Consider the following 13,057-nt stretch of genomic DNA (forward strand, 5'->3'; position numbering starts at 1 on the left):
GCAAGATGTTATAATTATATTATAACCTTCTATTTCATATAATATATATATATATATATATATGTTATAGAATATACAATAATTTTATAAGTAATAATCTTACGTAATCAATTGCTCTCGATGATTTCTCACGTATGTATTATACGTATATATCGAAGATCAATAAAAATGTTGATAAATGGTATTATTGATGATTAGAATAAAAATTTTTAAGAAAATGTTAGAAGTCAAACGTTGTATAACGTATGTTTACAAATATTTTCCTATGCCTCTAATAGATTCCAATCGATTAATTAGTGCGATCTAAGACGGAATAAAATGATATAATCTCGATTTCATAAGCTCACGGAAATTGCCATTCATAAATAAAATCTTTTTGTGAATATCGTTGATATTCACGTTTGAATGTCTATGTGTTTACGTATTTATATATCTATGATTATGAGAAATGACGAATAGAAAAATCATAATATATTATAATATACGGTCAAAAATTGCAAAATTTTTATTGTCCATTATATATCGTCATTCTTATTTCATCGGCGTTATAGATTTCGATGGATTTCATTTAAAAATTAAATTATACGTTATATCGTCAGAATGATAATCAAAAAAAAAAATTCATTTACTATCAATGGACACGTGTCTTATTCATTATTCTCTAATAATATATATATGAGATTGAAACACGTGACAAGCTGGCTTACAATTCAAACGAAATTTCCCCTAAGTTATTCTTTCGATGCGTCACAGGCCTTTGTGAAAATGACCGCTGGTCATTGCTATAACCGTAACAAATCGTTGCTAAGAAGGTGATTTTTTCTTTTTTTTTTTTTTTCTTAATATTTTTTCTTTGGTCTTTTAATTTGTTTTTTTCTTCTTTTTTTGTTTCTATGATGTCAGTATTGTTTCGTTTTTTTCTTTTTTCTTTTGTTTTCTTTTTTTATTTTTTACAACCAACTAGCAATCGAACTACAATATGTATTTAGGATAATAACGTAATCATCGACTGACGAATAAGATAACCATTAATTAAATTCGATTGGTATGATATTATTTCATGTAAGAAAATATACACATACGCGTGGATACTAATTATTATAAAACGTGCTGAGAAAATGAACTATCGTCGGTAGATGATCGTTCAAAGTTGTTATCATTATCTTCGTACGACAAGGCTAAAATTACATTAGTTACAGCATATTTTCGTATTTATGAAGCTTGAAGATTTAATGGGAAGGGTCAATCAAGCTAACGTGAAACCAGTTAATTTGCGTGTTACTCCGAAACCTCTTTACCGATTTATCTCACGTAGATGCATATAAGTACGTACATGTAACCTCGTGTCAATAAATTAAAGATCACGCGAAGAATCCGAGATTTATCATCTTTGATCTTATATTCTTCTTTATTTTTTTTTTCTTTTTTTTTTTTTTTTACAGAATTTACATTTAAGGAAATCATTCAAAAATTTCCTTTTTAATTACGTGGATTACGTAGATACGTAAATATCAACGAAGTTCTCTGTATTTTTTTTTATTTACAAATAATTAATTAAAAGAAAAAAAAAAAAAAAAGAAAAAAAAACGAGGCGACTTAATGCAAAGAAAAAAAAACGAGGCGACTTAATGCAAAGAAAAAAAAGGAAAGAAAAAAAATACGTATAACGAGTTAATTAAAAAATACAATAAATAAAATAATACTACAATCTTACAAAATTATTTCGAAGTTGTTCTTTTTTTTTTTTTTTCTTTTCTTTCGTTTTTCTTTTTACAATCGACTGATTATCTACAAACTTAATAATAAGAATTCAACTCACCCGTGGCATATTAACGATGATGAAAATGTCGTAGCCGGATGAAGACGTTCGATATTTTGAGAAATAATAGAGTTATTAGAATCGTGAATGGCAGTGTAGAAAGTTTTTGGCTTTCCCTTTTCGATGATCTCTTCTTTTGAGAATCGACAACAGGGTGCGGTTGTGTTTGCCACGGACGGCCGGCTTTTACTAAACGTCGCTATCGTTATCGCGAGGCTTCTACCTTCATCCTGAACCACCGTCGTGGCTTCGCGTGCAGAGTCACCCCTAGCCGCTTCCACGCGCACCCTCGTGAGCCCTTTAGCGATGAAGGAGCTAGGGTCGGAGAACGGATAACTCCCATTCAACAACGTTCATACACAAATACACGTACACAAAAATTTTTACTCTACATGTTTCGATTTTTATCCTTCCTTATATCGTTTTGCTTTTATATTATTTCTTAATGTATTATTTTTATCATTCTATTTATTTTACTTTTTTTTTCATTTTTTTTTATTTGCAATAAACATTTTAGAAAATTATCATGTATATGTATGTATATATTTATTTATTTATTTATTTATTTATTTATTTATTTATTTATTTATTTATTTAATGTTAGAACGAAGAATAAAATAGATTAAAAACCTCTGAGATTTGATTATATTCATATATAATATATATAAAAATAGTATAGATATATTTCGAAATTATTTATTAATCATAGATTTTCAGATTTTAATGTAGTGTTCGTTTCTCTTTCGAAAAAAAAGGAATTAATAAAAATTAAAAAAAAATAAAAAAATAAAAAAAAAACATGATAAAAAAAAGAAAAAGGAAGGATCTTATCGACAACTTATCATATTATTTCAGTGCATAATTTGACCTCTCTCAAAAATCGAATAAGCTATCTAAGTCAATGGATATGATCATGCATAAAATTATTTATTACGTTATTTTTGAGCAATATATGTCGATATTGAAAATCAACAAAGATATCCAATAAAATATTCGAATATCTTTATAAACATACGATAAATGATCTGGAACTTTCGTTATTTTACAATCGAATCGAACGTTATAAGTATATAAGTATACGTTATAAATAATTTACTTTTTCGATGGTATAAAATCAGGGAATTAAATTAAAATGAGAGAGTATTATTAAAGATCAGAGAGTACGTGACTTGAAATTCTACAAAAGAAAGAAATTTCGGGATAAAACGAGAAGGAAGATAATATTTTTTTGTTGCTGTTGTGGTTAAATCGACATAAGAAAACGAGAACGATCGTGCACTAAGAACGATAAGAAATAATATGATAAAATCGTGATTACTCGTTTGTTTGATAATTATGTTTAATATGATAAGAGAAAGATGTATATATACATATTTTTTTTTTTTTCATGCCCCTTCAATTATACTCATAGTCGTTTATTATTTCGTGCAAGAAAAGAAAAATATTCGAATTTCTTCGATCACGGTCGTTCTCGTGTCTCCGTCGTATTCGTCGAGTAAAGGAACCCCCATTGTTTGATAACTCCAATCGTTTTGCTTTTAAATGGTTTTCCGATCTCTCGATGAGAGTTACGTGACTAAGAACGTAAAATCAAATTCCGACATAATAGAATAGCTCACGATATTTTTTCTTCTATTTCCTTTATTCTTATTCTTATTGTAAGATTAATATAATGTGGTTATCTAAATAGTATTTTTACATCGAGAACGATAGCTTTGTATTTTCCTGATAACATTATTTTGAATATTTTTGAGATGAATGAATATAAAAAGTATATATAATATCTATGTGTATGTATAAGCGAATGAAATTGTTTTGATCTTAATATTCCGTCCATTAAATTTCAACATTTCAACTAACAGATTAATGACTCGTACATTGACTTCCCCTCTCAAACTTTACTCGATTGCTTGTGCGCACGTCATTATCTCCTCTAAGGTTTCTAACGCTTTTCTAGATAATGATAACTGGCTAGTAGATAACGAAAGATCGTTAAGGAAAGTTCTCTGATAACATTTCTTTGCGTACCTCTAACAATGTTCTCTGCGTGTACCAAAATGATTATAGGTTTCAATAAGTACAAATAAACGAATTCAATTAAATTTGTTTATATCTTATCGGCGACTATATATATATGTATATATGAGTGTATGTATCAAAAAAGAAATATATATATATATATATGTGTGTGTGTGTGTGTATTTGTTCGTAGGCACTATTAAATCTAGCAAATAAAAATTATATATATATATATATATAAAGTTAAATATTATAATTTACGAGATCTTTTTTAACATAGATTGACCATATACAAAGACTTTATAACGAAGGCCTCTCGAGTATTTCGATCTAAACTTAAGTTTGACAAAATTTTGACCTATACCGCCAGCTTTAATCCATACAGCACCGTTGTCTTCGTCGGATAATGAATCGATCACTATGCAAGTAATGATAGCCATTGTTGGTCCATATTCTGCTTCTACTTCCTGTAAACAAGACAGAGAAAAAAGAAAGAGAGAAAAGGAGATAGAGAACAAATTGTAATGCAAACGTTTATGATTACAACATTATAAATAATTAGATGATATAAATCATCTAATTATTTATAATGCAATTGTGCGTACGTGTATGAGCGTGCAGTTGGGTTGATATAAAAAAAAAGAAAAAAAAAAAAAAAAGAAAAGAAAAGGAAAAAAAAATATTCGACGTACTACCTTTTTGTTTTTGTTGTTGTTCGAATTGAAAACAAATATATATACATATATATATTAATTGAAAATAAATAATACCTGATTGATACCGAATCTGTATGGCCTGCGTACGTCGTATTCCCATATAATTTCGTCGTTTGGTTGCCGTTGACAATCTGCGTATCGATACGCCTCACCAACGAAAATAGTAACGAGAAGAAGTAAAAAAGGAAAAACGTAGTATGTCGAATGGCTCATGTTCGTTTCTATAATCGGTAACACCCTCTTTTATATATATATATATATATATATAAAAAAAAAAAAAAAAAAAAAAGAAAAAAAAAAAGAAAAAAAAGAAGAAAAGTGTACGTAAGTATGAACGTAAGTACGTACGTAAGTACGCACGTAAGTACGTATCTATGTATCTATGTATGTATATTATTTATTTATTTATGTATTGACGTATATATTTACGTATCTATTTACGTATATACGTATATACGTATATATATATATATATGTGTGTGTGTGTGTTCGTGTATGTATATATAGCTCTTTCGTAATTGTTGTTATTTTTTTTGCTTATTCGTTAAAACGATTCGAGAAGATGAAATCGATCGTCTGTCTTTTAAAAACTTTAGGTACGCGAACGAGTAAAAAACAGTATATATTCGTTATCGCGTTGCCGGTCTGCCACTCCGTGTAGCACTAACAACGAGAAAGTATTAATAGCTGACCATCGATACACCGAAAGAGTTCCCCCTTTCGAGACGTATATTTACTCTGTGTGTTACTTACTCTGCATGCATTTCGTCTTGTTGTAACGAGATTAGATACAAACAAGGTACACTGTTATCTAATTTATAATGCTTTTTTGAATACGCTTTTTCGACCCACGATATCTTTTAATGCCACTTTCAATTATGCAATAATCATATTTGTCTCTCTCTCTCTCTCTTTCTCTCTCTCTTTCTCTCTCTCTCTCTCTCTCTCTCTCTTTCTTTCGTGATGATCATATACTATATTTATAAATAAAGAATATATCTAACTCTCTATTCCTTAACATACGAAGAGATTTATGCGTACTTACTCGTGTTTATCAGGAAGAGGAAAAGAAAAAGTAAAGGAATGAAAGAAAAAAGAAAATAAAAAAAAAATAAAAAAAAAAGAAAAAGACAAAAAAAAAAGGAAGAAAAGAAAAGAAAAAGTTTTCATCAATTCATTTACCATTATTACAAATTGTCTGTCGAGAATTTTCTAAAGAACGATATGCAAAGTGTATCTTCGTTTCTTTTCTGCTTCTTTTCTTTTTTTTCTTCTCTTTTTTTTATTTCTCATGCATAAAGAAAAAAAAAATCGACAATTAAAACGAAGAACCTTGATCTTCTTTTTCTTATATAACCTCATATATATATACATATATATATTTATATATATATATATATATATTGTTTGCTTGAATTTTTCAATATACACTTTATTTATCTCGCGATGAACTTAATCGTTATATATTTATAATATTTTTATTATATGTACTTTTTTATGATATATAAATAAATACATATTAATTAACGAGAATATTTCTATGTTGTTATCAAATTCGATATATCTTTTAGAATAATTAAATGCGATTTAAAGAGAGATCATCATCATCATCATCATCATCATCATCATCATCATAATACGACCGACTTAGAAGGTGTCTGTTACGGGAAATGAGAAACTACGTAGGGAGTAAGTTTATAATGGGGTCCGAAGTATAGTACAAAGAGTTAAGTGGTCTTCGAACACGCGCATCGCGTTTATATACCCTCTTTCGAAATTTCAACTGCAATTTCGCGTCCTAGAATTACGTAAAATATCACGCGTTATTATCGTTAATGTATTGTACATACGTACATACATATATAAAGCACACATATGAAATATAATTCGATTATATTCGTAGGTAGTCTCCTTTTCACTATTCTTATAATATTCAATTTCAAGAAGTGCTATAATACTATTGTCTAGCTCGAAGAAGAGGACACTTGTTGATGTTAACGAGGACGCGTGCGGTTTCGTTGTAACGTAGGCCGAAACGCGAACGACTTTTTCTGATCGTTCTTTCGTGTGCTTTTAAACTCCACACGAAATTGCAAGTTCATGCGGGGCATAACGTTGAAAAGAATGAAAGGATTGAATCGTAAAATAAATTTACTACTAACGAAAGCAAGTGCTAGCTTATTCGTTCGTTCTTTCGTTCGTTCGTTCGTTCGTTCGTTCGTTCTTTCGTTCTTTCGTTCTTTCGTTCTTTCGTTCGTTTGCTCTCTCGCTGGTAATCAGTAAGTGGGGGTTGTCAGTGTTAGTTAGAGACCACTGGTATGTGAGTCAGATGGATTGGTTCCCACAATGTCGTACCTGGAACCACGTGGTACGCATTACCCAAGAAAATGACTTTACTTCTATCTCTTCCTAAGATATCCCTGGTTAAGGACCTTAAATTTCTTTTCTACTAAATCATTTTTCTTCTTTTACTTTTTTTTTCCTTTTTTCTTCTTTTTTCTTCTTTTTTCTTTTCTTTTCTTTTCTTTTTTTTTCTTTTTTTTCTTTTTTTCCTCTCTCTTTTTTTATTCGTATAATTACATATAATTACAGTATCTCGCGAAGATTGAATTTTTACATTGTAAGAAAAATAAATTCATGAATTCGAATTATAAAATGAAATATTTTTTCAAGGATCCAAAGATCAAGCTTACGATGAGCATGAGTTATTACAAATTCATAGGATATCGTTAAATTAATTACGATTATGCGCAATATATATGTAGATAAATTATTCATCATATTAAACTCCTCGTACGTAGATATGATTAAATGAGAAATACATATATGCATTGACTAAATTTTATTACGCATATTACAATCGGAAATATAGAAATAAAAATGATATATTTACTTACGTGATTATTAATTTTTATTATATTTATTGGCGTGATCGTATTCGTCAATAAAATTATTGTAACGATAAAAGATTTTTTTCTTTTTCTTTTCTTTCTTTTTTTTTGATATAACACGTATAATATATATACATAATATACATAAAAAAAAAAATATATATATATATATATATATATATATATATTTATATGTATCTATCTCTTCTTTGTCCATACTATATCCTATATACATAAATACATACATAATATCTTCGATGTAACGAGTAAATAGAAACAAATAACCGAACATTTGTCGAACGAGACTCCTATGAATTTTCATAAGAGAATAAAAGACGAACGCTTTTATTGCATGTCTTATCCTTAAGGAGGAAAAAAAAAAAGAAAAAAGCAGGAAGGCATATACATCGATTTATTTCTTCGCCGTCGCCAAGGTACTACATTTCAATATTATCGCATGATAAAACAGTGTTAGAGAGAAAGAGAGAGAGAGAGAGAGAGAGAGAGAGAGAGAGATTCTATATAATCGTTTGGTTTAAAACTTTCTAAGATCCTTCTTCATTCATAGTTTTTCTACTTTTTTATTATCAATTTAAGGAATTTAAGAAAAGGAGAATAAAGTTAGAAATGTATTAATGAATGTGAGTATGTGTACGAGTTTGTGTGTATTAGCTTACAATTCGAAGATCTAAATAAAAGTTACGATTAAACGAAGTCACGTGAATGATTCCTACATATATATATATATATATATATATATATATATATATATGTATATTTATATATAGATATATAAAATTGTAATAACATCTAATTGATAATAATAATAATAATTTTTGTCATTTTTGTCAAAAATGACATTGACAAAGAGTTGAATCGATTATTATATATCGATTATCTGTTAACATCGGACAAATCTCAATGTCTGTTGAATGGATTACGAGAGAATATATAAAGATTAAAAGAGAAAGAAGAAGAAAGAGAGACCGAAAAAAGAGAGGAAAAAAGAAAGAAAGAGAGAAAGAGAGAGGGATTGTAGAAGATGATAATACTGACATGAAACATCTTTCGAACTGTCGACCCCAGGCTGTCAAAGTCCGTCAGCCAGGGTTACCCCATAGGTCATCCTTCTATCCATAACAGACATTATTTACAGCCTCGCAAATATATATATATAGAGAGATTAATTCGACAAACCAAGTTTATACATGTCTACTGCTGTAACACAAACAGCCATGATAAAACTTAACCGGTTAATATAATATGTAAGTGTAATGTGTTATACGAATTTCGAAGGTTTTTTTCAATGTTTCTATAAAGAGAAAGAAAGAGAGAGAGAGAGAGAGAGAGAGAGAGAGAGGAAGAGAGACAAAGAGAGAATATTTCGATAAAGAGAAATCTTTATACTTGATTTAAATTAATTTTGCATTTTATTGCATTGCTTTTTTTATATAACTAATGATTATATTAAAATATGTCTATGTAAATATGTAAGTATGTATATATATATATATATATATATATATATATATATACATTATAATATAATAATTAGGAGTGTAATTAGATACAATTTCCTTTGTTCGTATATTACTTATCGATTTTATTTGGCAGGTTATAGAACAACGACGACATCATTATCATCATCATCATCATCATCATCATCATCATCATCATCATCATCATCATCATCATCATCACAATAATAATAATCATCAGCAGCAGCAGCAACAGCAGTAACAGTAGCAGTAGCAGTAGCGGCATCAGAAACACCGTTTTTACATAAGTTTCTTATCATTCACTATTGCTTAAATATAAAATACTATTAATAAGAAGATCATTCAATTTATAAATAGAGATTAGTCAGCTCCATGTTGATCTCTATGATTTTTTAATGAACAGAAAAAAAAAAGAAGAAGAAAAAGAAGAAGAAGAAGAAATATACGATGCCACTTTAAAATCGATAGCCTTCGAAATAACGAAACGTATATACTCTTTTGAAGAAAATATGATGATTGTTAATAGGGATCGATAAAAGAGAAAGAAAAAAAAAAAAAAGAAAAAAAAAGGAAGAAAGAAAGAAAGAAAGAAAAAAGAACAAGAAAGAGACACGCGCCTAAGATTTTTTCTTCTATTTTCTATTTCTATGCTAGATCCGTTACATCCTACTATTTACAAGAATAAAATGACGAACACAAAAAGATAATAACCATGATATTTTAATGTTTAACATTGGAAACACGTGGGAGAAAAGGCTATATTTTGAAATGTCTACTATATTCATATATATACATATATATATATATATATATATGTATGTATACACACTTTGGGATTGTTATCATGTCAGTCTACAAAGATAGGAACGTATCATTCGTAACGGAAACCATATATATGTGTATGTTGCATTAACGGTGATAACGCGTGAACCGTACGTGCATCATTTTCACCCATCTGCACTGTGACACGTACACCAAGACAAATTTGAGAGAACGCTCGTAAGCAAATGAGAAAAAGAAAAAAGGAGAATGTATATTTTTATAATGATTAGAGATGCGAACTTGACCCTTGTAAATCTGTTTTCAGTTTACGTTTTTTGATTCCTTTTGACATTGGGGCAACAGATACAGAGAGAAAAGAGGGATAGAAAGAGAGAGAGAGAGAGAGAGAGAGAGAGAGAGAGAGAGAGAGAGAGAGAGAGAGAGAAAGAAAAGGAGAACGATACGGGTAGAGTTTTAAATTAGCAAAGGTCAATAGATCCTGATCGAAATTTTGGGATAGGGTATCGCGATGAGGATGACCTTATTGCACCACCGCAAGAGGTGGATTGTGTCTGGCAGGTTGCGCCCTGATAGCACCAGCAACTCTTCTGAACGGTAATTGCAGATGATAGTAGGCACAATAAGGTAATGGGTCCCAGTATACAAATAGTGCTTCCCTTTTATCGATAATCGTGCCCATGAGACGAGGAGTTGTCTCACCAAGCAAACGTTTGTTCGTACTTCGTTCGTTAGTTGATCCATCCGTTGTTTGCTCATGTTGTTGTCTATCGTTGCTGATAAGTACGGCCGAATTTTCTCTGGAAAAATGTCTGCAGGGTCGCCATACTAAACGGGGATGTATTCCGGTATGACATACGTAAGGAAGGCTAACTCCTATACGACAGCCGATGCATACCAATGGTCCTTGATTTTCACATATGGCTAACCTAAAACTCAAGTGTCCATTGATCTTCGTAGCAAAAGAACGTGCAAAGAATCGATCCAACCACTGCGTTACATCCGTACGATTTTCCAATATGAGCCCTTGAGACTCATCAACTCGGCATGTTACATTTGCTACGATTCGTGACTCCTTAACGGTTGTGCACGTGATAAAATGATCACCGCCTGGATCACGTATCACAACCCATGGTTTCGTTTCGCTGATCTCATGTTGCTGGTTCATGAATTCCCACGATGTTGATGGTAATGCGATTTTTGCTCTGTCCCTCATGCCGGCTGGGCCAGCCGCCAGCATCACGTACCTTCCCGTTCTGAAGGTATTGTCCTCGTAAAGCCGTGATACGTCCTGTACCGATCGTAAGACGAAATGATCTGGCGTTTGCAAACCTAAGGAACGACATCGTCGTAATAGTTCCAACGGATCGTCCAGAGCCGTCACTTCACTCGCGCTCGGCACGAAACATTCACATCCCATATTCTCCAAGTACGGTTTCGCTAAGGCGTCGTAATAAGCGGTACTGGTGACGCTCACTGGTATATAATATGCAGCCTTCTCTTTCTTTACGATATCCTTTAAAGCCTTTACATACTCAGCGGCACTACCTGGACCTGGTCGTGGCACAGTGTAGAATTTTGAACAAGCCGTAGAAAATTTAGCCAATCCAAATAGCCCATCTAATTCACAAATGACCACTCTAGCACCGGCTTTGTAAAAATTACGTGCTAGATGAACGGCTTGAACCGTGCTACCACCACTGATCAAAACGCATCTTTTGTTTCTTGCTCTTTCCGAGGATTGAGTGTATAGGATGGTTATGAACCATTTCAAGCTTGTAAGTGGCAGCTGGATGATCGTCCAGAACAAGTTAATCACAGCGGATAACCAAATAGTTGGCGTCCAGATAGTATAAATGATAACGTTGTATATGGCTTTCAAGAAATTCGATATCAAACCGAAATACCAATAGAAAATTCTTGTGAAGAAAAAAGATTTGCAACTATGATCCTTGCTTTTAACTTGATGTAACGTTTGTTGTTGCTGCTGCTGCTGCTGCTGCTGCTGTTGATGATGATGATGATAGTGATGATAGTGATTATGTCTCGAAGAAAGGATCACCGTGCTCGAACTGCTAGATGTTTGAGACAAATTCGATGTGTTTGAAGAATTTGATACGTTCGATGTTGAACGCTTTAAAGTCGAGATCGGCGGGGATAGTGGTGGCGATGTCGACAATGGTGTGCCGGGCAGTAGCGGTGAAGCGCTATTGCTCCTAGAAATTGGTGAGTTCGTTGACCAATATTTAGAAGAATTCTCGCCCGAACAGGCAGGCATGATCGATGTTCACCTTCTTCCGTTCTTTTTTTTTTCTAGCGTTATATCTCTTTTTTTCTATTATATTTTTTAGGCAGGATGGGAAGCCTTCCGAGTATCTTTCGAAATCACATTAGCATCAAGTCCAACACGAGTTAAATATCAGGAAATGAACGTCGTAGCTTCCACCATTTTCTGTTTTTTTTTTGCTTTTGACGCTGCGTTCTCTTCTATTCTAAACTGGAGAACAAATAATTCAGACTCTCTTGTAATTTTTCTCGTATATCTTCGTCGATATTTTTAAGTGGTTCAATGTATACTACAAAAAATATAACAATAGTTTTTTTCTTCCTTTCTATCTTTCTTTCGAAAATGAATCGAACTTACAAACACGTTATTGGATAATCAATTTGACGAATATTCATTGAAATCTCATCTAATCGTGTATTAAGTCCACACGGAGCTCTTTATAAGGCACTACTAATTATAAATGAACTTTATTCTGTTAGACACACGAATAGGATCATCTTATGCAATTTTCTTGAGAATTGGCTGTTTGCAGACACAGCATTAACTGAACGCAATCCTCGAGGTTCTCGGTCTCTTATGAAGTCTGCATCATGGCCGTGCTATGAACCGCGCTTATCTAATCATAATATTCCACTCGTTGCAATGAAAAGAAAGAAGAATCTCAATCGCTGTATGAATCCAATTGCTATAATTTACTTTTTTTCGAATAAGAAGTCCTAATAGAAATTATTTATTCTCTGTAAATTATAACTATAAGGAAATTTTTTTAGAATTCTTACATAACTAATTAATTGAATATTATATATTATTTCAAATATTTAAATTTGTTCGAATTAAAAATTGATAGATATTGCGTCAATCAATAAATAAATAATAATCGATCTATGATGTTCTATCGCATTCGTAATAATCTACAAGTTTAATCAAAATTAGATCAAAAAATTCTTGACGTATATACATGCATACATATGAAAAAAAATTAATGGTATTATAATGACATTTTAAATGTCATCTCAGTATCCATACCATAAACATATATCTACATG

The 13,057-nt window shown here is 31.1% G+C and overlaps 3 protein-coding genes across 6 annotated transcripts in view; all 3 read right to left on the minus strand.

Moving 5' to 3' along the window:
* Positions 1-2,337, minus strand: part of Root (ciliary rootlet coiled-coil, rootletin) — a 17,097-nt gene extending 14,760 nt beyond the window's left edge. For all 4 annotated transcript variants that reach the window (XM_035885511.2, XM_035885509.2, XM_035885508.2 and 1 more), the window contains exon 1: positions 1,820-2,337. In XM_035885511.2, coding sequence (XP_035741404.1) covers positions 1,820-1,828 — 9 coding nt within the window. In that variant the 5' untranslated portion in view covers positions 1,829-2,337. The remainder of the gene's footprint in view (positions 1-1,819) is intronic.
* A 1,731-nt stretch (positions 2,338-4,068) lies between these two features.
* LOC118450098 (uncharacterized) lies at positions 4,069-4,803 on the minus strand. The gene is made up of 2 exons (XM_035885544.2): positions 4,609-4,803; positions 4,069-4,305 (listed from the first exon to the last, which is right to left on the minus strand). Exons 1-2 carry the CDS (start codon positions 4,765-4,767, stop codon positions 4,096-4,098), a joined length of 369 nt encoding a protein of 122 aa, XP_035741437.1. The 5' UTR covers positions 4,768-4,803; the 3' UTR covers positions 4,069-4,095.
* A 4,175-nt stretch (positions 4,804-8,978) lies between these two features.
* Positions 8,979-12,585, minus strand: LOC118450096 (uncharacterized). The gene has a single exon (XM_035885541.2). It carries the CDS (start codon positions 12,000-12,002, stop codon positions 10,248-10,250), a length of 1,755 nt encoding a protein of 584 aa, XP_035741434.1. The 5' UTR covers positions 12,003-12,585; the 3' UTR covers positions 8,979-10,247.
* Between the last annotated feature and the right edge of the window lie 472 nt (positions 12,586-13,057).

Source organism: Vespa mandarinia, chromosome 4 (assembly GCF_050613455.1).
Source record: "Vespa mandarinia isolate Hongniang chromosome 4, ASM5061345v1, whole genome shotgun sequence".
Lineage (NCBI taxonomy): Eukaryota > Metazoa > Arthropoda > Insecta > Hymenoptera > Vespidae > Vespa > Vespa mandarinia.

Bases quoted from the DNA above. Each gene is read 5' to 3' on its own strand.
- LOC118450098 (XM_035885544.2), bottom strand. From the start codon at position 4,767: ATGAGCCATTCGACATACTACGTTTTTCCTTTTTTACTTCTTCTCGTT. The intron at 4,306-4,608 runs GTATTATTTATT...TCTTGTTTACAG, and splicing joins ACAGATTCGGTATCAATCAG to GAAGTAGAAGCAGAATATGG.
- LOC118450096 (XM_035885541.2), bottom strand. From the start codon at position 12,002: ATGCCTGCCTGTTCGGGCGAGAATTCTTCTAAATATTGGTCAACGAAC.